The sequence below is a fragment of the Acinonyx jubatus genome, chromosome D1, assembly GCF_027475565.1.
Source record: "Acinonyx jubatus isolate Ajub_Pintada_27869175 chromosome D1, VMU_Ajub_asm_v1.0, whole genome shotgun sequence".
Classification (NCBI taxonomy): Eukaryota; Metazoa; Chordata; class Mammalia; order Carnivora; family Felidae; genus Acinonyx; species Acinonyx jubatus.
The window spans coordinates 53726567-53751322 of NC_069390.1; the positions used below are offsets into that span (position 1 = coordinate 53726567).

General features: G+C 39.1%; 1 protein-coding gene across 1 annotated transcript; it reads left to right on the top strand.

The window, feature by feature from the left end:
* Window positions 1-16121: 16121 nt before the first annotated feature.
* Window positions 16122-17176, top strand: LOC106966080 (olfactory receptor 52M1-like). The gene has a single exon (XM_015062157.2). It carries the CDS (start codon window positions 16223-16225, stop codon window positions 17174-17176), a length of 954 nt encoding a protein of 317 aa, XP_014917643.1. The 5' UTR covers window positions 16122-16222.
* The last annotated feature ends 7580 nt before the right edge of the window (window positions 17177-24756 follow it).

Genomic DNA, 24756 nt, shown 5'->3' on the forward strand with positions numbered 1-24756 from the left:
ACCATCCTAATCTACTTTCTTATGACACGTGTAACCCAGTATTCAACAGTGGTATACACAATACACCAAAAACTTTCTTCAGTTATAGAAGACAGAAGATTCTTCCTTCCCTAAAGCTACAATAAAATAACTTACTATGGTGTCATCCAAAACAGGACAAATAAATCATTGTAGACCCATATGATGAGTCTATAAATGAGAAAGCTGATCTCAGACTAATGGATAATGCTCAGAGAAGCAGATTTTCACCCATGTGACTGCCTGGTACAGAGAACATGTGTCTGAGACACACAGAATGTGTTCCAGTGGTGGCGTTCTGGCTCTCTGCCCCTCCCTCCTCTTCGGAAAAACAACCTTATCCTGCATTGTTGTTCTCAGCTGAGAGTAGTTGCAAATACTAGGAGTGGTATCTCTCTGCCTGGTACTTAGCACTCATAAGTACCTGACAATAAGGGTAGACTGGAAGAATAAATCCCTCATAGCAGCCAGAGACCATGGTTGAACTAAAAATTATAGAAAACCAATTTAACAATTTAATGGAAAATTTATGTACGTTAAGTAACTTTAGACTTATTAGGGAGCATGGGTAAAAAGGATCAGAAAGTCCATAGATCTGCAGTTCCATTTAACTGAAATAAGTAAAGGAGACAAAGGAGCAATATGCTCAAAATCTAATGTTTGTTATATGGGAAGTTCTACTTTGAAATATAAAACTTATGCCAAAATAAGGGTTCATAAACCACAGCAAATAGTTACTGTCACAGACTTGTGATAATAGTCAAAGGTCTAGAACAAAGATAGTCAAGGTTTACCAAAAGTTAAATACTCCTGAACTTTAAGTTGTTTTAGGGAAGTTAATTAATTCCCCAAGCCCACATTTCTTGGTATTTTTACTATAAGGCCTCATAATTGCTATCTTATATTAATGACTTTATTAATTTGCAAAACTTCTCTCACAAAAGTCATATGAAACAAACTTGATTAGGTTTATTGGGAATATGGTAGAGGACTCCTATAGTTTAGCATCCAGACTTCATTCCTATGAATGACCCTAGGAGAACAGTAGATCTTCTTGAGTTTTCCATGTATTTTCTATACACAGCTTATTTCATTATCTTATTTCACCAAAGTCTTCTGGTGATGAGAATGGAGTGGGGTAAGGAAAAGGCATTAGAGGGGGAAGTTCCCAGCAGTGGAAATTTCTAATAACCTAGATGGAGAGTAGCACTTCTGAGAACTCTGTAAGCATAAGGGTGGAAAAGAAAGGGTGTGTGAAATGGATGTGAGGCCATGGAACCAAGCCAAATTTACTTCACTGTTGAATAACCCTAACAGCTGCTAGAATCTCCTAAAATGTGGCTTCAGAAGTCAGCCAAGACAGTCTTAAGATCGATTGCTAGAAAGCTGGCTCTCCTCAGGGTATTGATGTTCAAAACTGCCAACATCCCTGAGGCTGCTATGCCTCACAGAACCTCTTACTCAAATAGAGGAGGTCATGCCCTGAATCCCCAGGAGTGTCCTTGTACCACTTCCTGAAGTCAAAGTCTTTGGTATGGATCATTTCCTAATTCCCCAAACAGAACAAAGGTCCTGGGAAAATGGCCAGACTAGAGACAATAGTAGCTATATAACATTCCTAGAGCTGCCATATCTTGATACAGTTATTGACTTAGGAAAACGCTGAAGTTTTCCATGTTACCACCAGCATGGGCACAGGCTGAGACTATGTGCTCAAAGGAGTCTTTTTCTCCCCATCCCATAGGAGGCATATTCTAAGGCCCTTTCTAGAAAACAGCAGAGGGAAAGCCCTGTTATGGCTAGTTCTCAGAAAAATCTAAAGGTGTAGGTTTTGGACTTGTATAGATCCTTGGGATGATCAAGGGAATGTGTTTACAATAACCTGTTAAATTTCCCACTAGGAATACTGACAGAAATTCGTATGTCAGATAAGCAGAATTCACCAGATAACATCTCTAAATATCCAGTATCAGAGCTCTTAACTCAAGCCATTCTTCTACAATTGAAACAAGGTTTCAACTGAGTGGGATGTCTCCTTATGGGAAAAATCCTACCCTGTTATAGAAGTATATGCAAATAAACCAGAGGCTCACCCAAATTCATGGATTTAACTTCTGTTCTGCAGTTATTTCTTCAAAGGGTTTGTTTACAAGACTTCCTACTTGTGAGAACTGCAAAAGTTCTCTTGACATCTCTTGGCTTCAGGAAAGAGGTTCATAGAAATCAACAGGATTATGACAATAACTTTTCCCTCTATCTTTCAGCTCTTCTCACCTTCTTTCAGATTCTCTACCTCTAGAATCTCAAATGTTCTTTGGGACACCATTTTGCCTTCATCTCCTCCCATCCTACTCACACTTTAATCTCCTATTTCCACATTTTAGGAGATATCCCTATATAGCACTGACTCCTAGATTTCAGTAGGTTTTAAGAGTAATTGGGATTAATAAGGCACTTGTACTGAGCACCAGGTGTTGTATATAAGTGTTAAATCACTAAATTCTACACCTGAAACTAAATTTAAACTTTAATGGAATTTAAATAACTTGGAAAGAAGAAAAAGAGTAAATGGAAGTTAAGATTTATGTATACACTTGCTATTTCAACCATTTTAAAGCAGAGAAGACACTACTACTCATTTAGTTATCCTCTTCACCATTGCCTGGCCCTTCTACCTCTTTTACGTTGTGGTTTTTTTTTTTTTTTAATCTTTGAGAGAGACTGGTGGAGGAGCAGAGAGAGAGAGAGGAACAGAGGATCTGAATTGGGCCCTGTGATAACACAGAGCCCGATGCAGGGCTTGAACTACCATGAGATCATGACCGGAGATCATGATTGCCTGTGAAATTGGCTGTGGAGATAGCTTGTTGGGTAAGGTTATGTTTAAAATAGGTAATTGTGTAATTTGTCTGGCAGGGAGTATACAGGTTAGACGACAAAATCTGCCATAGCGCTTTGGGGTTCCATAGATTGGGTAAGAATCCTTTGAAAGCATTCATAAGATACCCCAGGATATATGAAATCGGGATCATATCCCATCAGTTGGCAATGATACCTGTCTTTCAATAATCCTGTTGTATACAGGGAGGGAGGGTTTTCTCAAATGAGTGGGAAAGAAAAAGCCACTCTAAACACTGAATTTCTTTTATAAGCTAGCCTAGGAGACCAGTGGGTGTATGGAAAGCAGGAACTATAAATGTGGTGGGGCACTTGGGTGGCTCAGTCAGTTGAGCGTCTGACTTCAGCTCAGGTCATGACCTCACAGTTCATGGATTCAAGCCCCATGTCTGGCTCTGTGCTGACAGCTCAGCCTAGAGCCTGCTTCGGATTCTCTGTGTGTGTGTGTGCGCGCCTGCCCCTCCCCTGCTCATGTTCTGTCTCTCAAAAAAAGTTAAAAAAAACTTTATTAAAAAAGAGTGTAAACCGTCAGTGATGTAGTTGCCTATTTTTTTAATGATTATTGAATAATTCCTTTTTTGTTTTGGGGGATAAACTGTGGGGAGAATCTAAAGCAGTGTCTCCTTTTAAAATACTATAAAGCTGTCCTGTAGTAATTCCCAAACTGGGATGAACCCAATTAATAGCTCCTAAAAATTCTTGAAAATCATTTAAGGTACGTAAATGAGTAGTACCTAAAAAGAGATGAAAGACAGATACCATATGTCTTCACTCATGTGAATCCTGAGAAACCTAACAGAAGACCAGCGGGGGGAGGGGAAGGGGGGGAAGTTAGGGAAGAAGGCAAACCATAGACTTTTAAATACTGAGAACAAACTGAGGGTTGATGGGGGTGGGGGAGAGGGGAAAGTGGGTGATGGGCATTGAGGAGGGAGCACCTGTTGGGATGAGCACTGGGTGTTGTATGGAAACCAATTTGACATATATAGAATGACTAAAATCAATGAGTGATGAAACAGCAGGTGGTGCCAAGGATGGGGAAAGAGGAACCCTCTTGCACTGTTGGTAGAAATGTGAACTGGTGCAGCCACTCTGGAAAATATTATGGAGATTCCTCAAAAAATTGAAAAGAGAACTACCTTATCCAGCAATTTCACTATAAGGTATTTACACAAAGAATACAAAAATAATCCTTCAAAGGGATACATGCACCCTGATGTTTACAGCAGCATTTTCTACAACAGCCAAATTACAGAAACTACCCAAGTACCCATCAACTGATGAATAAATTGAGATGTAGTATATGGAATGGAATATTATTCAGCTATAAAAACACAATCTTGTCATTTGCCACAAGGTGGATGGAGCGAGAGAATGCCGAGTGAAATAAGCCTGTCAGGGAAAGGCAAATACCAGATGACTTCACTAACACACAGAAATGAAACAAAACAAAGGGGGGGAAAAAGGAGACAGTGACAAACAGACTCCTAACTAGGAAACAAACAGGGTTTCCACAGTGGGGTGGGGGATGGGTGAAATAGGTGATGGGGATTAAGTGCACTTGGGATGAGCACTGGGTAACCTGTGGAAGTGTTATACACCTGAAACTAATTACACTCTAACTGGAACCTAAATTTAAAAAATTAGGGTAATGACACCTACCTACCAGGTCTTCTGTAGTTTTCAATCACTTAACTATGTTGGAAAAGTAACCATTAAAAAAGAGATGCATTGAGGACCTATTGTCTGAGCAAAGACTCCATGTCGTATATATTGCCAATGCTCCTGCATTCAAAAGTTTTCAGGAGCTATTTGAAGTCATGTTCTTTTATGGAAAGTTGTAAGTGTTGATACATTGTGAAAAGTAAGGTCTGTGTAGGAGCAGCAAGAATATCATCCATATAATGGTAAGATTTCCATCCTAATTTGAGTGGGCAGTAAGGCTTGTTGAATGAAGTATCGACATATAGTCGGGCTATTAATCATTCCTTGAGTTATCTAGACATTGTCCATTGATGTCTAGACAAAGGCTCTTGGCTATTAGTCACAAGTAGAGAAAAGGCAAAACATTCTTTGTCTTTTTCAAGAGGTATGGTAAAAAACGGTCCTTAAGGTCAATGGGCCCTCTTGAAGGAATAATAGCAGGGTTGGGCAAGCCTGGCTGTAACGCCCCCATAGGTTGGATAATGGCATTAATAACTCTGAGGTCATGTAACAATCTCCATTTTCCTGATTTCTTAGGAATTGTAAAAATAGGTATATTCCAAGGACTAGTGGAAGATTCAATATGACTGGCCTCCAACAGTTACAAACCTAGATTCTTAGTTTGTTTTGATTATTCCCCTTTTCGGGGCCACTGTTCAAATAGGCATGGAAGATTTCCATACCAGTGGAAGGGGAGGAATTTTAACCATGGCCCCTATTAAAAAGACTGACTACTTTCCATTCTTTAAGTCCCTTTCCCATAAAGACATAGGAACAGGTAGAATAAATGATTGAACATAATCCATTTGTCCTTCTGGCCTGATACATATGAGTGGCCTTTTGCTTTACAATAGTACATGGGTGCCTCCCACTCTAGTAACAGGAGGCTAGGTCTTTTTTCCCATTGTACAAGCCATTCATGGAAAGCTACATTCATTGGAAACATCGTCTCCAATATCAATTAGCCCTGTAAATTGCTTTCCAATTATAGTAAGTTTAAAAAAAGTTTGTCAGATTGAATGGTTTGAGTCCAGTATAACTCAGTGGATCCTGGGCTTCCGGATCCTTTATTGCCCCCTTGTTGGGCTAGAGTTCCTGGAACTTTGAAAGGGATTAGGAATAGTTGTGCTAATTGTGTTCCTGGAGGAATGACAGACATGTAATCCATTAGCTGTTATCATAAAGATCGCCTTTTTTGTCATGCTAGATCTTCCTAGGATAATTCCTACTGTGTTAGGGGGTAAGGGGCCAGATACTCCAATGGGTATTATATAGACGTGATCTTGTTCCTTTAAAATTCTGAGGTAGTGCATAAACCCAGTCCAACACTTTCTGTGGTGGCCACTTGCAAGTCTGTAACTCCTCTTTGACCTGGTTTAAAAAAACCTGAGGGAGCAGGGGTTTATATGGTTTTGCTCAATTTGGGATTGGGGGCATGGGGGCTGACGCTCCTCTTATTTCCCGAAAGAGAGGTAGTCCTTCCGTATTGGATTCAGATTGGCTTTGCCAGAGTTTTCCTTTTCCACATCTGGGACAATCCTTAATGGATAACTTACTAGTTTGTCCCTTTGTTTGTTGGTGACAGTCCTTTTGCATGTGCCCTGGGTTTCCACATTTAAAGCAGGCATGAGAGGCTGGTGATGGCTTCATAATAGCAAGAATTTCTGCTTTATGTGTTTCAGTCCCCACATTTTGGCACATCCTAGTGAATTCAGGTATACCTCTGGCTTGAATACCTACACCAGAGAGAAGAGCCTGGCAGTCTTCATTAGCATTTTTGCAGGCCAATTGCTGCAGTAAAACTTGAGCAGCTTCGTCATCTGTCTGGAAACACTCCATTGTAGCCTATTCCTGAAATTAACACAAGGCTCAGTGGCTCCCTGCCACATAGAGGCAAAGGAACCTGTTTTTGTGTCAGGGACTGGGGACCAGGAAGCAATCGCAATAGTAGAGTACTGTTGGAATAACCTAACATGAGCATGGGCTTGAGTTGTGGTATCATGGCCTATGCCCTGTAGCATTTCTACTCCTACTGGAATACTCAAATCTCGATTACAAATTGCCTGTGTGGAACAGCCTTGATATTCTAAAGCCCACACAGAATGCTGAGTGGAGGAATGTATGATTTTTATTAATGCCTTCTAATCCCAAAGGGTCATTTCATATCTGTTTCCTATTGCTTCAATTATCCCCTTAGTAAAGGAGCTTTGCATACCGTTCTCTGCAACAGTGTTTCAATTCCTTAAAAACAGCAAAAGGGAGGGACTCATGCGTAGGTTGATATACAGCAGTGGTAATGATGGGGAATGCATGAAGCTCCCCGGCGGCATCTCTCTCTTGTAAACATTACTGCATAATCGATGGCTTATGTCCCTCGGATATAGGTATTGGCTTTAAGCAATCAGGAGGAATAGAGACAGGAGGAGGCGGCAGAGGGAAATTGTCCTCCATTGTAGGAGGTGCCATAGGAGAAGCAGATGTTAGGCTTTCTTTTATAATTTGTTCCTTCTCTAGAGCTACCTGTGACATAATGCTATAGGGACTAAACTCCAGGTCACTAAAATGGAAGCAGGAACCTTCTTTCCCTTTTCATGTTTTCTTTTTAAATTTCTTCCTACTTGTTCCCATAGATCTAGATCAACTGTACCATGGTTGGGAAACCAGAGTTACACCTTCCCTATTATTTGTAACAATGTAATTAATCTGTAACAGTACAATGAGCTGCCTTTAAAAGTTGCTGTGGGGAGGGTGGGTCATGGGTATTGAGGGCACCTGTTGGAGTGAGCACTGGGTGTTGTATGGAAACCAATTTGAAAATAAATTTCACATTTAAAAATTTTTTTTAAAAAACTGAAGTTCTCAAATATAAAAGCTGTTTGTCATTTGTTGGCCCATGGTAAAGAAGAAAAATACTCTCACTGAATACTTGAAATGTTGGCAGTTAACCCAAGCAGGTACTACTATCCCTTACTGGGATGAGGTCTGTTTGAAGTCCAGGTGGTTTCACTTTCTTCTCCTGGAACGTGTCAATTCTGACATCTGGAGTCTTCATATCTAAGCGATCACGATCTGTCATGTGGCTATCATGTTGGGGTCACCTATTGTGGGTTCTGCTTTTTGCTTTATGTTGTAAAGTCGATGGTGGCAGAAAGAATTACTCCAGACTCTATGCAAGTCAAGAGAGGGAGGCTAAAGGATGTCTCCCCTAGTTTCTCTCAAGCTCGCCTATTTATTAAGCATACATTTAGGGAAACGATGTGCAATACGTCAATGGGCTATGTGACAGTAAGAACATATTGAAAATGTGCAGAAAAACAAGTTGATGCTTTCCCAAAACTTCAAAAGGGCAGATGTAGAAAACAGGGTAGAAAACAGCATAAGATATCCTATGAAATAACAAGGTCTAAGGAATTTAGGAGCAGAAGCAGGACCTAACCCCTAGGTATACATTAACTAGGTAAGGGAAGTGTGGCGTGCCCCCTAGATACACATTAACAACATGCCATGCTTTGCTTTTCTACTTAACAGCAAGGCCAGAAAGCAGTGTTCTGCTTTGCAAATGCATTGCCTATAACTTCCTAACCCAGGATATAGCTGTTTGATATCCCATAAACTAATTTTGTACTTTCATAATGGCACCTGAGTACTAGAGAAGAGAACTAGGAAAGTAAGAGGCCCATAAGGCAGGTGAGGAGGTTGAAATAAGAGTTCAGAGCCTGACAATAAGGATAGAGAAGAGAAAATATTGTGTGAAAAATTAGGAACTCTCGAGGGTTCTCATAGATGGAATATCCTATATTACTAACAGTGATGACAAAAGTACCTCGTGTATATGTCAGAACTTACTACAGAAAGTTTTTCATTAAATGTGTAAATTGCTTTGGGCAGTATAAGCATTTTTAACACTATTCTTCCAATCCATAAGCATGGAATGTTTTCCCATTTCTTTGTGTAATCTTCTTCAATTTCTTTCATAAGTGTTCTATAGTTTTCAGAGTACAGGTCTTTTACCTTCTTTAGTTAGGTTTATTCCTAGGTATCTTATGGTTTATGATGCAATTGTAAATGGGATTGATTCCTTGATCTTTCTGTTGTTCCATTATTGGTGTCTGGAAATACAACAGACTTCTGTATGTTAAGTTCATATCCTGTGAATCTACTAAATTCACGTATCAGTTCCAGCAAATTTTTGATGAGATCTTCCAGGTTTTCTGCATAGAATATCACATTTTCTGAATAACTAAAGTTTAACTTCTTCCTTGCTGAGTGACTTCTTCCTTGTCTGATTGCTGAGGCTAGGACCCCCAGTACTCTGTTAAATAACAATGATGAGAGTGGACATCCCTGTTGTGTTCCTGACCTTAGAGGAGAAGCTCTGTTTTTCCCCATTGAGGATTTCACTAGCTGTGGGTCTTCTGTATATGGTGTTTATGATGTTGAGGTATGTTCCCTCTATCCCTACCTTGAGGGTTTTTATTAAGAATAGATGTTGTACTTTGTCAAATGCTTTTTCTAGATTGAGAAGATCATATGGTTCTTATCCTTTTATTAATGTGGTATATAATATTGATTTGTAAATATTGAACCAGTCCAGCCCAAGAATAAATCATACTTGAGCATGGTGAATGATTCTTTTAATGTACTTTTGGATTCAATTTGCCGTATTTTGTTGAGAATTTTTGCATCCATGCTCACCAGGGATATTGGCCTATAATTCACCTTTTTACTGGTTTTAGAATCAAGATAATGTTGGCCTTGTAGAATGAGTTTGGAAGTTTTCCTTCCATTTCTATGTCTTGGAACAGTTTCAGAAGAATAGGTATGAACTCTTTAAATGTTTGGTAGAATTCTCCTGGGAAGCGATCTGGCCCCGGGGTTTTGTTTATTGGGAAATTTGTTATTGGTGCTTCCATTTATTTGCTGGTTATTGGTCTGTTCAAATTTTCTATTTCTTCCTGTTTCAGTTTTGGTAGTTTGTTTCTAAGAATTTGTCCATTTCTTCCAGATGTGCCCAATTTGTTGGCATATAATCTTTCATAGTCTCCTATAATTGTATTTCTGTGGCGTTAGTTGTGATCTTATTTGTGATTTTGAGCTCTTTCTCTTTTTGACAAGTCTGGCTAGGGGTTTATTAATTTTAATAATTCTTGCAAAGAACCACTTTCTAGTTCGATTGATCTGTTCTGTCCACCAGCATCTTTCACAGAACTAGAACAAATAATTCTAAAATTTTGTATGGAACCACAAAAGGCCCCAAAGAGCCAAAGCAGTTTTGATAAAAAGCTGAAGGCATTATTATTCTGGACTTCAAGTTACATTACAAAGATATAATCTTCAAGATAGTATGGTACTGGTACAACAATAAACACATGAATCAAGGGAACAGAATTAACCCAGAAATGGACCTACAACTATATGGTCAACTAACCTTCAACAAAGCAGGAAAGAATATCCATTGGGGAAAAAAGTCTCTTCAAATGGCTTTGGGAAAACTGGACAGCAATATGTGGAAAAATGAAACTGGACCACTTTGACACCATAAACAAAAATTCAAAATGGATGACCTTTCTTTCAAAAATAAATTAAAATATTCTTAAAAATTTACCTAAATGTAAGGCAGGAGACCATCAAAATCCTAGAGAACACAGGCAGCAACTTCTTTGACCTTGACTATAACAGCTTCTTACTAGACGCATCACCAAAAGCAAGGGAAACAAAAGCAAAAAATGAACAATTGGAACGTCATGAAGATAAACCGCTTCTGCACAGTGAAAGAAACAATCAGCAAAACTAAAAGGCAACCAACGGAATAGAACATATTTCCAAATGACCTATCTGATAAAGGGTTAGTATCCAAAATCTATGAAGAACTTATCAAACTCAACACCCAAAAAACAAATAATCCAGTAAATGGCAAAAGACATGAATAGACACTTCTCCAAAGAAGATATCCAGATGGCCAACCGACACATGAAAAAAGTGCTCAACATCACTCATCAGGGAAATACAAATCAAAACCATGAGGAGATACCACCTCATACCTGTCAAAATGGCTAAAACCTAACACAGGCAACATCAGATGTTGGTGAGGATGAGGAGGAAGGAGGAACTCTCTTACACTGCTAGTGGGAATGCAAACTGATGTAGCTACTCTAGAAAACAGTATGGGGATTCCTCAAAAAAATGCTAAAAATAGAACTACCCTACAACTCAGCAATTGCACTAAGTATTTACAAAAATAGAGAGTCAAAGGGTCACATGCACCCCAATGTTTATAGCAGCGTTATCAACAATAGTCAAATTATGGAAAGAGCCCAAATGCTCATCGGCTGGTGAATAGATAAAGAAGATGTGTGTGTGTGTGTGTGTATACATACATACGTATCTGTGTATATCTATATAATGAAATATTAGCCATTAAAGAATTAAATCTTGCCATTTGCAACAATGTGGATGGAGCTAGAGTGTATTATGGTAAGGGAAATGTCAGAGAAAGACAAATACCATGATTTCACTCATATGTAGTATTTGAGAAATAGAACAGATGAACATAGGTAAAAAGAGGCAAATGATAAAATAGACTCCTAACTACAGACAACAAACCAAGGGTTGCTGGAGGGGATGTGGGTAGGAAACAAGCTAAATGGGTGATGGGTATTAAGGAGGGCACTTTTGATTAGCACTGGGTGTTACGTGTAAATGAATCACTAAATCCTACTCCTGAAACTAATATTGCACTATGTTAACTGGAATTTAAATAAAAACTTAAAAAGCAAAAGCAAACACAAAACAAAATTCCAATTTTGGCTGTATTTTCTGAAATCATTCTCCCCACTTAAGAATATTTGCTAGAAAAAAATGGGGAAAGAATCTGTTCAAAATACATTGGCCACAAATTGTTTAAATATAGAAAATGTTCACACTCTGTAGAAATAAAACATTAAAACAAGGTTTTGTTTTGCTCATCTATATAATGGGTATTTTAAAAATTACTAAAGGGCAATTTATCAAATGAATGCATTTGACACTGGGTTAAACACAAACTGAATGCTTTTGGAAAGCAGGTTGACAACGATTCATGAAGCCTGCACAATGGTCAGTAATTTCCCTTCTAGGATTCTATCCTAAGGTTGAATGGAAAAAATGTTGACTAAGTTTGTACCACTTGGTATACAAAAACAAACTAGCCTCACTACTCTGAGAGGTGAAAGTTAAAGTAACCACAGACCTGGACACACAGTGTAACTTGTGATTACAAATCTTTATTTTTAATCAAACATGACTTTTTAAAAAGCAGAAGGGAAAATTACAATGTTAGTGAAATCTACATAGTGCATAAAGTATATCTACACACAGCTTAGATCTTGTTTTTAAATAACATAATAATTGACCCAAAAGTATCCATATCAATTATACCAGCATCTGATGGTTTTTTTCAGCCTTCTCTTGTGAACTCCCTCCCAGTATCCCTCTTGGAGACTTTGAGTACCTCAAGCTTGAGGGTTAGGTGTCTGAGACCTGGGACTAGAACAAGCCCCAGCAGGAGAGTAAGAATTAAGTCTATAGTCCTGGGGGTGGAGTGGGATTAGGACAACAGACTGCTCCCAAGGGGGTGGTAACTGAAGGTCCAGAGGGAAGGGCACAGGTTTCTTTGTGCAGCCCTTGAGAAATAACTGGCTATTTTCAGCACCTGGATAAAGAACACAGGAGAAAATAGTGAAGAGATCAGGGCTATGGCCTCCCCTTGACTCTAAATTAACTATCCAGACAAGAGGGGACAACTGGAAGGAACATAGCCTAGAGCTCTGAGGATGGCACCCCCAATGAGTAAGTACAGTCCAGTGAGGGAGTCAAAGTCAGTGGGAGCAAACTCCAAGTTCTAGAAACTACATTTGTCTTCTGGTCCAACTAGGGCTTATCTTCTTCCTGGGTCTAGTCAAAAGTAGAATAGAGCACAATTTGGCCTGGGTTATGAAGAAAGAGGAGAAACCCCAAGGCCGGAGGCCTCATTGCCTAGTACTGTCCATCAGAACACAAGAAGAAAAGTTGAACTATTCCAACCTGATTGGACCTCTGGTCTCTTGCTCCACAGTCAGACAACCTCTCCTAAGTTGATCCTTACACCATCAGCATGTCTCTTCAATGATTATACCCATGTCTTAAAAAGCTTCTCCTATGGTTAGGAAAGAAGGATATGGAGTCAATAAAGCCATATGGAAGGAAACAGTACTGTGTGTCTATGTTCTGTGGAAGAGGGCAAAGAATGGAGGGGAGGAGTAGGAAGAGAGGAAACACAGCGCCTATTCCAGAGGCCAGGCATCTTAACACTTGACCTTCCATGCACACACAATTATAAACAGGTCACTTAATACATGAAGTAGCCCTAAAGTAGTTATTTCCTTCGTTTCATACACTGGAAAACAGGACAGAAAACTGAAGCAGAGAGTGTATGCTCCCTAAGTTAGAACCAAAACCAGCGGAGTTAGTATTTGAACCTACGTCTCTTACTGCTAACCCATGTTTAATTTTCCATAGCAAAACCTTTCTCAGGAGCCTCGGACCCATCAGGATGCTTTTTCTAGGACTCGCAGACACTGGTCACCAGTGTCCCAAATAGGAATGCCTTTATGTGGGCTGACACAGAAAATATTTCTCTGGAATATTGAGGGTAAAGTGACACAATTCCGGTGCCACAACATAGTTCAAACCACCACTTAAGATGCCAATTATCAACTTTTAGTGGATCTTATTTTTATATATATGTTCATATTCTGCTTGTCCTGGCACAAAATTTGGTTAGTTTCATTGACTAAACTGGGTCTGGTACAAATCAAAATTAGAAATCTGGGAGTTTAAGTCCATCCTATGAACATTAATTCCTTTTGTGATAAGTAACCTATCCTGCATTGAGTAAGCAGGCCCCTTTCTGCTTTAGGATGGTAGTCTATCACAATATTTTTTGAGAACACTTCAGGCATTCTCCCTGCTGTAAGATAAAATTGCATGTTGATTAATGTTCCCTTTAAATCCCTGTCTCATCTCTAATTACTGGACTTCTGAGACTTCCTCAAAGATGTCCCATGTAACAGAGAAACCTAGGAAACTGCCAATTTGCAGAATCTACGATTCTGGTCTACTCCCCATAGTGAACAGTAAGAATTCAAGTAGAGAAATTTGCCACCCAACACCAAGAATCGCATACTTCATTTGTCTTTTATAATTATCCTTTGCAGTTGATATTCCCATTTTTTATGAAAAAGACAAAGAGTTTAGACTACTTTCCCAGATATAGAGTGAGATAAAAGTCTGGAATGGAAATCTGGTTTGTTATGTGGCAAAGCTGGTGCCCTGAGCTGTCCCTGTGGTGCTGCCTCCAGGACGTCTTTGCCTTTCTTGTCTTCTCCAGAAGACCTAGAAGCTCACATTGGAACTCGAAGTGGCTTCACACATTATCGCTTACTGGCATTATCACTTACTGGCATACTAAAGTACCCAATTCGCGGAATTGCTGAAGTCAGTGAGTTAATGTAACAAGAACACTTGTGAAATGTTTTAAAGTTCACAAAACTTTTTCTTTTCAGCACCCAATCAGTGGCTGACCAAAAAGTGAGAAAACTTGTAAAAACTTGTGTTGGAGCTACAATTAGGGATCCCTGAGGCTATTATATAGGGGCATTTTCATGCTTACTTGCCATGGAAATGTAATTGCTACTTATATTTTAGATAAGAATATTTTAAATGTGTGTGGGCTTCAAACAATTAGGAATTTAGGGACTACCCACCCACTGTGGTGTAGACTAGAGTTCCCAAAGAAGGTTTTGTTAGGGGAGAGATGATCTGGGATGGGCCTTGAAGAATGGGGGAAATTGCCCATGTAAAAACCAAAATGGTGGTGAAACTTCTCAGCAAAAACATGGCTGTGTGAAGAAAGCTATAATGGTGAGGGTGGGGAGGCTGAAACTTGTTGACTATTGCTGACAATCTGACGGGAAACAGCAGGATGGCAACCCTAAGACCCCAAATTAACCCAAATTAAACTCTGCACTCTCAGGTTCTGAACCCTGAGGATGTGAAGCAATAGGACCCATTTCTGGCTTCTTAGAGATGCCTGAAAGGCAGAAGAGCAAGAAGTGGATGAGTCTTTTACAAGTAATGGCCAGTGATTTAATGCTTACCTCCTTTTAAATAGAGACCAAGAGGGGCCGCCTGGGTGGCGCAGTCAGTTAAGCGTCCGACTTCAGCCAGGTCAACATATCTCGGTCCGGGAGTTCGAGCCCCGCGTCAGGCTCTGGGCTGATGGCTCAGAGCCTGGAGCCTGTTTCCTGCCCCTCCCCCGTTCATGCTCTGTCTCTCTCTGTCCCAAAAATAAATAAACATTGAAAAAACAAATAAATAAATAAATAGAGACCAAGAGGACGTGGTCAGTAAGAAGGATCCTGTCAACTGTTTTCTTTTAGTCCATTCTCCTTAATTGCTATCATCAAGTAATGTGCAAAATATCCAGTGAGATAAGCTTATAAAAAGATGCACCTTTTATTTTACTCCTCTCCTAGATACCCAGATTCTTAGATAGGTTTATTCTAATGACAGACTATTAAACTTCCTCTCTTAAAGAACTTCATCTCTTCATCTTGTAACCATGAAATCTGAGCAACCTTAAATGAAAGATCTTTTTCTTTGAGAATAAGATCCTGTGCCAAATATCTTTGAAGAAGTCAATTAGATTGGACAATCGGACTAATCCAGTGTTAAACCCTTAGAGAAAAGGGAATTGTACCTCATTGATGTATTTTCCTTAGTAAATTGTCCCTCTGTTTTTGATTGGGTTTTGATAGATATAAGACCATTTTTAAAGCCCTTGTCCCCTTTTAGAAGACTGAATATACACATATAAAAAGGGAAGAAAATTAAGGGTATGTTTTTACATTTCAGTTACGTTTGACATATATTTTAATGAAACTACGTAATAGTTCAATCTGCCTCCTACCATCCCCTCACTGTAATGATGTAAACATTTTACCAGGTAAACACATAGGGCTAAAAATATTATAAACCTAATTCATTCAATGGATGTTCTACAACTTAAGCAATGCTTTATTTGAATACACACTTCTAAATTTTCATTATGAAATAGTTGCAAATAGCTAATCAATGTTATTAATGCTACTATTTATACAGAAAAGTATATGCAGGCACTGAGCTAAACACATTACATGTATATACATTTAATCATTGGACATAGAACTTTTCCATAGTTTCCATTTCCTTTAGGAAGTACTTCCCAAAGCAAGAATACTGGATCAAAGGGGGTGAACCATTCTGAGAAGACTTCTAGGGTGAAGTAGGGCATTTTATCAGAAGTCCTAAGTATTCCTGTTTCTACATCTACCATTGGGTGTTTTCATGCATAGTTTCCTTAATAAAATATGTAACATGCCAATCTTCAAGTAGACATTCAGAATTCTTTATTATAGGTTCCACCAGTTGCACAGGATGAAAACAAGAATCTAGTAGTCTACAGTTTCCAGAGACAATGTCTCTCATAAGAATAGAAGTCTAAAACTAAGAGCTACTATCTCCTGGATATTCCACTCCCTGAAACATGTTCATATCTAACAATGCCTGCTTGGTGCCTAGTTCTTTCTGGCTTACTGGAATTCCAGGGCTGGAGTCCCTGCACATCTGGCTTTCTATTCCCTTCAGCTCTATGTACCTGGTGGCTGTGGTGGGGAATGTGACCATCCTGGCGGTGATAAAGATGGAACGCAGCCTGCACCAACCCATGTACTTCTTCCTATGCATGTTGGCTGTCATTGACTTGGTCCTGTCAACCTCTACCATGCCCAAACTGCTAGCTATCTTCTGGTTTGGTGCCTGCAACATTGACCTGGATGCCTGCTTGACTCAGATGTTCTTCATCCACTGCTTTGCCACTGTTGAGTCAGGCATCTTCCTTGCCATGGCTTTTGATCGCTATGTCGCTATTTGTGACCCATTACACCACACCTCAGTGCTCACTCATGCAGTGGTGGGTCGTTTGGGCCTGGCTGCCCTCCTCCGTGGAGTACTCTACATTGGACCCCTACCTCTGATGATTCGCCTGAGGCTGCCCCTTTACCGGACCCAAATCATTGCCCATTCCTATTGTGAGCACATGGCTGTAGTCACCATGGCATGTGGTGACACAACAGTCAACAACTTTTATGGAATGGGAATTGGCTTCCTGGTATTGATCTTGGATTCATTAGCCATCACTGTCTCCTATGTGATGATTTTCAAGGCTGTAATGGGATTGGGCACCCCTGAGGCTAGGCTTAAAACCCTAGGGACATGTAGTTCTCATATTTGTGCAATTCTTGTCTTCTATATCCCCATTGCTGTTTCTTCTCTCACTCACCGCTTTGGACATGATGTGCCTCCCCATATCCATATCCTTTTGGCCAACTTTTACCTCCTCATCCCACCCATCCTCAACCCAGTTGTCTATGCTGTCCGTACCAAACAGATTCGAGAGAGATTTCTCCACATCCTTAAGGCAGAGTCTCAACCCAAGTGACTGTTCTGCATCTGTGGGGCATACAGATACTTACACAAAAAGGCTCTGACTGGGGAAGCCAATGAAATAACACCCATGCAACTAGGTCTTTCCCGACTTGTGGAGATAAGGGTCTAAGAAGAATACTAGAATATATTCCATTTGACTATGGATTTTCTCAGTGGAGAGAATATCTGAATGGGGGAAATCAGGGCATGAGTTCTTACATAGTATCCCTTTTCATATTCAACCTCATAAAATTATAAGACCCAAGCATGCCAACCACAGGAGTAAGATTATTTCTATCTTTGACATTTTCTGTAAAGGATTTCTAGTTTCTTTTTGGGGTATGTTTTGCACAACTTGTAGAAGATAAAATTATACCCTAATACCTTCTTGAAGACAGTTTGCAAATTGTTAGTAAAGACCTTGAAAAATTCAACTGCATTAGCAATCTTTTTCCAACACTTTTGGCTTGCCACAGAAAAGACCTTTTGTTGAGGATGGAGGCAACATGAATGTGGGAAATCTTAATCTAATAGGTTTTGGACTGGACCTCACCGCCCATAGGAGTTAATCCTCAAGCCAGGTCATTCTTCCATCTAAATAAATGTAAATGCAATATCCCACATCTCCTCTTAATAACTAATTGAAAGACAGAAGGACATTAGATTTTTGTTTTAGAGGCTTTGAGATGGTTGTGAAGGACAGTAGCTACACTGAAATAATGACAAAAATGGAAGAAAGTAACGGTGGGATTATTGACAGGAAAGAAGTTAGAGAATACAGTAAAAGTGATGAGATTAAGCGAAGACCCAGTGGTAGATACAAACCAGGAAATAACTTCAGATCCTTTTGGAAAATTCTTGGTTTATTTTGTTATGATGAGACCCTTTTTGTTAATCATATAAGTTCTATAATGAGATGATTACTTCAGGCTAGAAACCTACAAGAATTTTGTGGTTATGCACAAAAAAGAAAGCAATTCCCAATTCTAGTGATTCAGAATTATGGTATATCCATTTTAGTTCTGAAATATTTTAGACTTTAAGTCTAAAATGCTCATTTACCCTCAGTTTACAAACCATTACAAAATCTAAAGTGATTTACCTTAGGTTAAAAATAAATCCTCTTAATATTTTGAAAGTATAATCTAAAGAAGCCAATGATAAAGCCACAGCAATATTCAAACCTCCTATCATCCAAAAATTTTTCAAGGAAAACACAAATTTTTATCCAGCGAGGGGTTTAAACTAAAATTTAGAAGAGAGTTTGCGATATTTTATTTCCTCAGAATCCTATGCCTGACACTGCTTAGAGCATATTGATTTTCCTCCATTGTTTTTGGGTGAGGCGTGCTTATTCCCTCATCTCCTTATCAAGGACTCTGAAGTCCAGTGCCAAACCCAAGTTCACCTATTTTAGAAAAGTTATGTTCTATGAACATAATTTTGGTGCCAAATATAATATACCCACTGATATTTTTAAAATAGGAGTTGATTAAAAGATAATATAGAAGCCTCAGAGCTAAAAGTTTGTTTTACAGAATTATCTCCTGACCATAACCCTGGGCTTTGGAGAAAATTAAGAAAAATTATGCCCAAATCCATCAGTGGCACCAATGCTGAAGGGAATGAAAAGAAACCTTCGTCATAGAATAGTTCTTTGGCATATTGTATAAAGTCCATGATTTATGCTACATAAAAGTGTGTATGGAGATCCAGGACTTTTATTCAGGGTTTAATTGCATACAGCAGGGTTAGTACAAGAACTTTATAGCCAAACAATCTCAGATATACCACAATATGATATTTCTAGATGATCTTCCATGTCTACCAATGTCCAAAACCAAATACCAAGCATCTCCAACTTCATCCCCCTATGGCATTGAATGAGAGCAAAAAGGAGAAAATACCACGTGGATGGGTGCTCCCACTCCATCCAGGGACAACCACCCATGACAACACCCATACCTATCAGACTCAGGGTTGAGCTGAGTTACAGTAAAGCATTTAATCCCATTGTCAAATGTAGTCATGTCTGGGCTTTCATGGACTTTCATGAAGGTGTGAGCTCAGAGCATGATGGAAGGGAATGTACCCTCGTGAATACAGGATAGGGACATGACAAATAAGTCCAATAATTGAACATCTTATTCAAAGTCAATTTCCCACAAATCTTCTGGAGAGAAGATTCTCTACTGGATTCTCTGGTACTGTTGATCCACTGAGATTTGTAATCCCATTTCCACAGGACCCTGGCAAGGATTGTTTACTCTGTATCCTTCTAGTTCTCATTCCTTTGCCCCAGTAACAGGACTGTGTGCAAAGTGGTCAGAGTGGCCACTCTTATTTTCTTTCAGCCAACCTCTTTGTCTCACTTGTGCCTCAGGAATGCTTAGGATCCACTTCAACACCACTTGGAGCCTCGAGAGCCAAGGAGTAAAAGGCATGGTTCCAACTAATGTCCTTCCTCCTACCAGGCACATAGGGTCTTTGTGCCTAACTTAATCTAAAGCCAGAAAAATAAACATGTTCTGCCAGATCAGATACCCCATCACATTTTTTTTCAGATCGGATGCCCTTATAAATCTTTTGTCTTTCTGGATCAAGGCTTTTGAACGTAAAAGCCAAGAATCTTCTGTCCTGTTAGAAAGGTAAAATAGAAATCCCTGACTGTTTGGATTTTCTATGACTGGATTCTAGAATTGAGAATTCTAGAATTGAGCTTGAGAAGTGTCTCTGCAAAATATTAAATAAAAACCTAAGATCTGAGGGATCTATACCTCTGGAAGTCTTGCCTGACAAGCACAAATCTCCTTCTTGAGAGTAATATGGTTGTTCACATTTTTCTTCAGCAATGAGGGAAACCAACTTACTTGATTCAAATGAAACCAACACTATCCAAGTATAAAATTGATTATGTTGCTCACAATTGGATAAGAATCTTGCAAGGACTCATTTTCAAGAAATATCTTCAGGTCCAATCCTTATTTGTTAAAGTTGGATGGATACGAAAGCGAGAGTGAGACCTAATCATTCAAGTGATACAATCATCTCACTGTGTGCTATAGGCAGATTAGATAGGCAAATATAGGATATAGGTAAGTAGACAAGTAGACTTTCCACTCAGGAGCTAATGTTATTCTCAACTTGATTAGTACAAGATTTCTCAGATGCATCTAATGTTAGGACATTGTACTGTGTCTTCCTGGCCAAGGTGGCACTGTTTTCCAGAATTCCTTTCCCTGTGAGGTTCCTGGTTAGGGCTAGCTGGAAGGCCTATTTCTGTGAGATTAGAAGGCAGTGGTAAAAGAGCAACCATTATTTTCTAAAGGCTTGTGTAGAGTGCCCAATGATGCTGTAGCTCCTTCTAGCTCCCTGATCCTATGGGCTCACCTCGTGCGTAAGGAGTAGCCACTGAACCCACAATTCCTTCATCTTCTGCTGTATCTCCTTCCATTTATCCAGACCCTGGGTAAGGTGTGTGCTCAGCTCCATGGTAAAAGGTAGCTCTTTCTTCCAGTCACCTGCATTGTAAAGGTTGGAGGCAGTGAGTGACGTGGATTCGAGGCTTCCTCTGTAGGTTCCAGTTCATCTTTGGGAGACGCATATCCTTACTCTTTACTCTTCCAGTCCACATCCAGATTTTCTGAGTTTTGGTCCTGCTGAATTGTAGGGTCACTTCAGACACATAGTCTTCCATATAGTTCACCAGATCCCTTAATTGGTTAAGGTCTAATACCCATAATCAACCCCTTATTTCATATCATTCATAGTGGTCCTGCCTTCCTAATCAAACCATAATTGATGAGATTTTTTTTCTATATCCACCCTCATCCAGTCTAAGGCAGGAAGGAAAATCCAGTCAGTACTACTCTATGTACTCTTTTAGAATAGGCAAGACCTCACTTTTACCTCTTTAATGATTCATTTTATCTTCTTGACCACTCCTGTTGCCAATAAGAAATTATTCATAGGGTTAGGATAGCTCACTAATAGAGAAATGTTTTACCCTGAGACTAGAACAAAAAGTTAACAAACTAAAAGTTAAGCATACATGGGACATGCATTACTGCAATACAAGGCTTTGAGGAGAGGATCTATGTCATTGAGAGCTTTCCTATACCTGAGAGATTACAAGGCTACAACTAAAGGGAAGCAGTGGCGCATACCGCTTAAAACTATACAGGGGAACACCTGGGTGGCTCAGTTGGTTGAGTGTCCAACTTCAGCTCTTATGGTTGGTGGATTCAACCCCCACATCGGGCTCACTACTGTCAGTGCAGACCTCACTTCAGATCCTCTGTCTTTCTGACCCTCCCCTGCTCACACTCTCTCAAAAAAAAAACATTTAAAAATACAGGATTTAGTGTCATCACAACTATCTTTTATCAAACATTTTTTTTTTTGCCACATATGAACCTGAGTATATAAGTTACTTTATAGAAGTTAACTAATTAAATCCTCAAACCCTCAGATATAGATACTATACTATTTTGAAAATGAGGCAACTGGCTTTGGGGAAGTTATTTAATTTCATGAAGGCTCATTGACTTGGGTTTGAAACTTGGTTCCACCACTGTGTCTGAGATCTGTTTCCACCACCATGTTATTACTGTACTACCACTCCCTCTGCTGGGCCATCTTCTGTTGAGATGAACCAATAACCAAGAAAGAAGAATCATTCAACAGGGTGATTTTTGTTTAACCAGAGGTCCTGCTGACTGCTGTAGCTTAACCAAGTGCCTCAAAGTAGATCAGGCTCACTTACTGTCATCTGTTTATAGACAGTTCAGCTTTGAATAATTCTATTTTGAATTGTGGATCAACAGGAAAGATACTATTCCAGTTCCTATCTTGATTTGAGGAGAAACTTCTTACAGTTAAATGACAAATTTATGAACATTACTTTAACGCTTATAGGCCCAAACTAAGAAACTATTGGTACAGGTAATTATTCCACATTGTCTTCAGGCACACCCTCTGCTGAGTGCCTCATTATCTTTCAAAGTCTTTTCTGGGTTAAGAATATAGTCTTACATAAGAGAAATACCTTCTTGATTGGCAGGTTTCCCCAGTATAAATCTTCCCGAGTCTCCCTGAACTTCTAGGTTTCTGAATTAATAATTTTTGTGTGTGAAAATTATGTTCATCTATAAAACCAAGCTATACCATTTTATGATAATTTTTATTTTTTTTATTATGACATTTATTGTTTCCATACAACACCCAGTGCTCATCCCAACAGATGTCCTCCTCAATGCCCATCACCCACTTTACCCTCCCTCCTACCCCCCCATCAACCCTCAGTTTATTCTCAGTTTTTAAGAGTCTCTTATGGTTTGGCTCCCTCCCTCTAACTTTTTTTTTCCCTTCCCCTCCCCCATAGTCTTAAGTTTCTCATGATCCCAAGGGACACAGGAGTGCTGATGCATAGGGGCACTTGTACCCCAATGTTGATAGCAGCACTTTCAACAATAGCCAAATTATGGAAAGAGCCTAAATGTCCATCAACTGACGAATGGCTAAAGAAGTTGTGGTTTATATATACAATAGAATATATTGTATGGCAATAAGAGTGAAATATGGCCTTTTGTAACAACATGGATGGAACTGGAGTGTGTTATGCTAAGTGAAATAAGTCACACAGAGAAAGACAGAAATACATACATTTTCACTCTTATGTGGATCATGAGAGACTATTTTTAAACACATATAGTGGAGTACCAATGACTATATGACCTACTAATTTGGGAACTTTGTTGGCACCTGTAAAATAAGATTTTAGATGATGACCCCTAAACTCCTTTTTTAGGTTCTAAATTAAAAAATAGTGACTTTCCATTCTGGTCTTCCCTTGGTAATTGCCTTTGAGCACCAGATATGGGAGCAATATTCCATTAAGGATCTTTGAGCAGACTCGGCTTCCTGCAATTTTTATCTCCATTGAATGAGGATGTAAACTTCCATTTCTGATGATACAGCATCCAGACATCTTCCTTCCATTCATGTATCTACACACTCCCTTTCCTGTGGGTGATATTGCTGGTAATGACAGAAGCTTAGAAGTAAGAAGACCAGCCAAAGTCAGGAGACTGGAAGAAGCATGGTATCAGTCATCAAATAGACTGCACTTAGACTCCAAAGTAATTCTTGGGCAAAACTTTGAAGCAGTCACCAAAGGAAAAAAAAAAGGCTACAACTAAGCATATTATAGGACAGAATTCAGGCAGAATGGGCTGTTAAGAACTGTGTGCTGAAAGAGGCAGTGATTCTAGCTCTAGCATTTAAGGTTTTTTGATATGAGTCACTCACATTTGGTCTCCTATAACACTGCCCTATTGTTCTGATTGTATAATTCATGAGTACAAAAATGCCACCCATAACATATTTAAGGCATCAATAAATGTTTGGATAGATGAATGAACTTATGAAAGCATGAATTTCTTTAAGTTCAGATGGATGAGATGATCAAATTACATATCCTCCAGGTATTATAAAACTTGACACAATTAAGACATTACTGTCTTAAGTCTTCAGAAAAAAACCTTTAGGGTAATAGATAGCTGTTTGTTATACCAATAGTCCAACTCAAATGCTAACAATACACTTAGCAATCATTAAGGGTCACATATTTTCATACTTATCTATCAGTTGACCCTGCAACGGACATAATATTAGTTCCTCAGTTAGTGCTTAACATCACTAGAGATTGAAAATCACTCTACAGTCCTGAACTGGAAACTACTGATTCTCATTTCTAGAATGAAAATAGGTCCATCTAAATCCTGCCCATTCTAGAAGTTTCAAGTCAAACACTAGGGTCTGTATATGTGCTTTAGAGAAGAGATTCTCTGACTTTGTGTAAGTGAACTCCTTAACTGCATAAAGAGGTATATACTTTTTCAAAATAAAGTTTACATATAGAATTTGTATTTAATTAAATTAAAATATAATTCCCAGATTACATTAAACATTGGCATTTTAAAATCAAACTGCTATATCAAAATTCTAAATGTATTTAGTATTATAAAAATATTTTGATGCCCATCATCTGTTTAAAACAAGGACAAGCTCTCCTTTAGCCATCAAACTTTACATCATCCTTCTTTTTCTGTAAAATCCTAGCATTTGTCTTTTTAAAAGTGTTTTTACAGCCCCAGTGTCACAAAAGGAAAGCTTCAGAACTAAGGAGGGGTACAAAACCAGGACTAACCAGACACATTCTTAGAGGGAGGTCTCAGGAATGTAGGAACTCAACTACCAAAAGTGACTAGACATCCCCCAAACTGGACTCATACCCAAAAGCTCCTCAGACCCCTGGACTTTAGTCATGTCTTTGTGGAGGCAGCTCTACACTGAGGGATGCAGTGAGGACCATTCTTTAGTCTGCTTCTAGTAAGGTTAGTATATCTGTCTCTAACTCACTAAGCTTCCCAAACACCAGTGGGCAAGGAACTCTCCAAAGAGTGATGATAGAATATTTTAGAATTCAACTCTACTTGATGTCAAAACTGCTTGAAATGTAGACCAAGTGCCATTCCTGGGAAGAGGGAGGGATCTAATGCTGGGATTAGAGCAGTAACCAGAACATGCTTC

Coding starts and splice junctions, on each gene's coding strand:
- LOC106966080 (XM_015062157.2), top strand. CDS start 16,223: ATGTTCATATCTAACAATGCCTGCTTGGTGCCTAGTTCTTTCTGGCTT.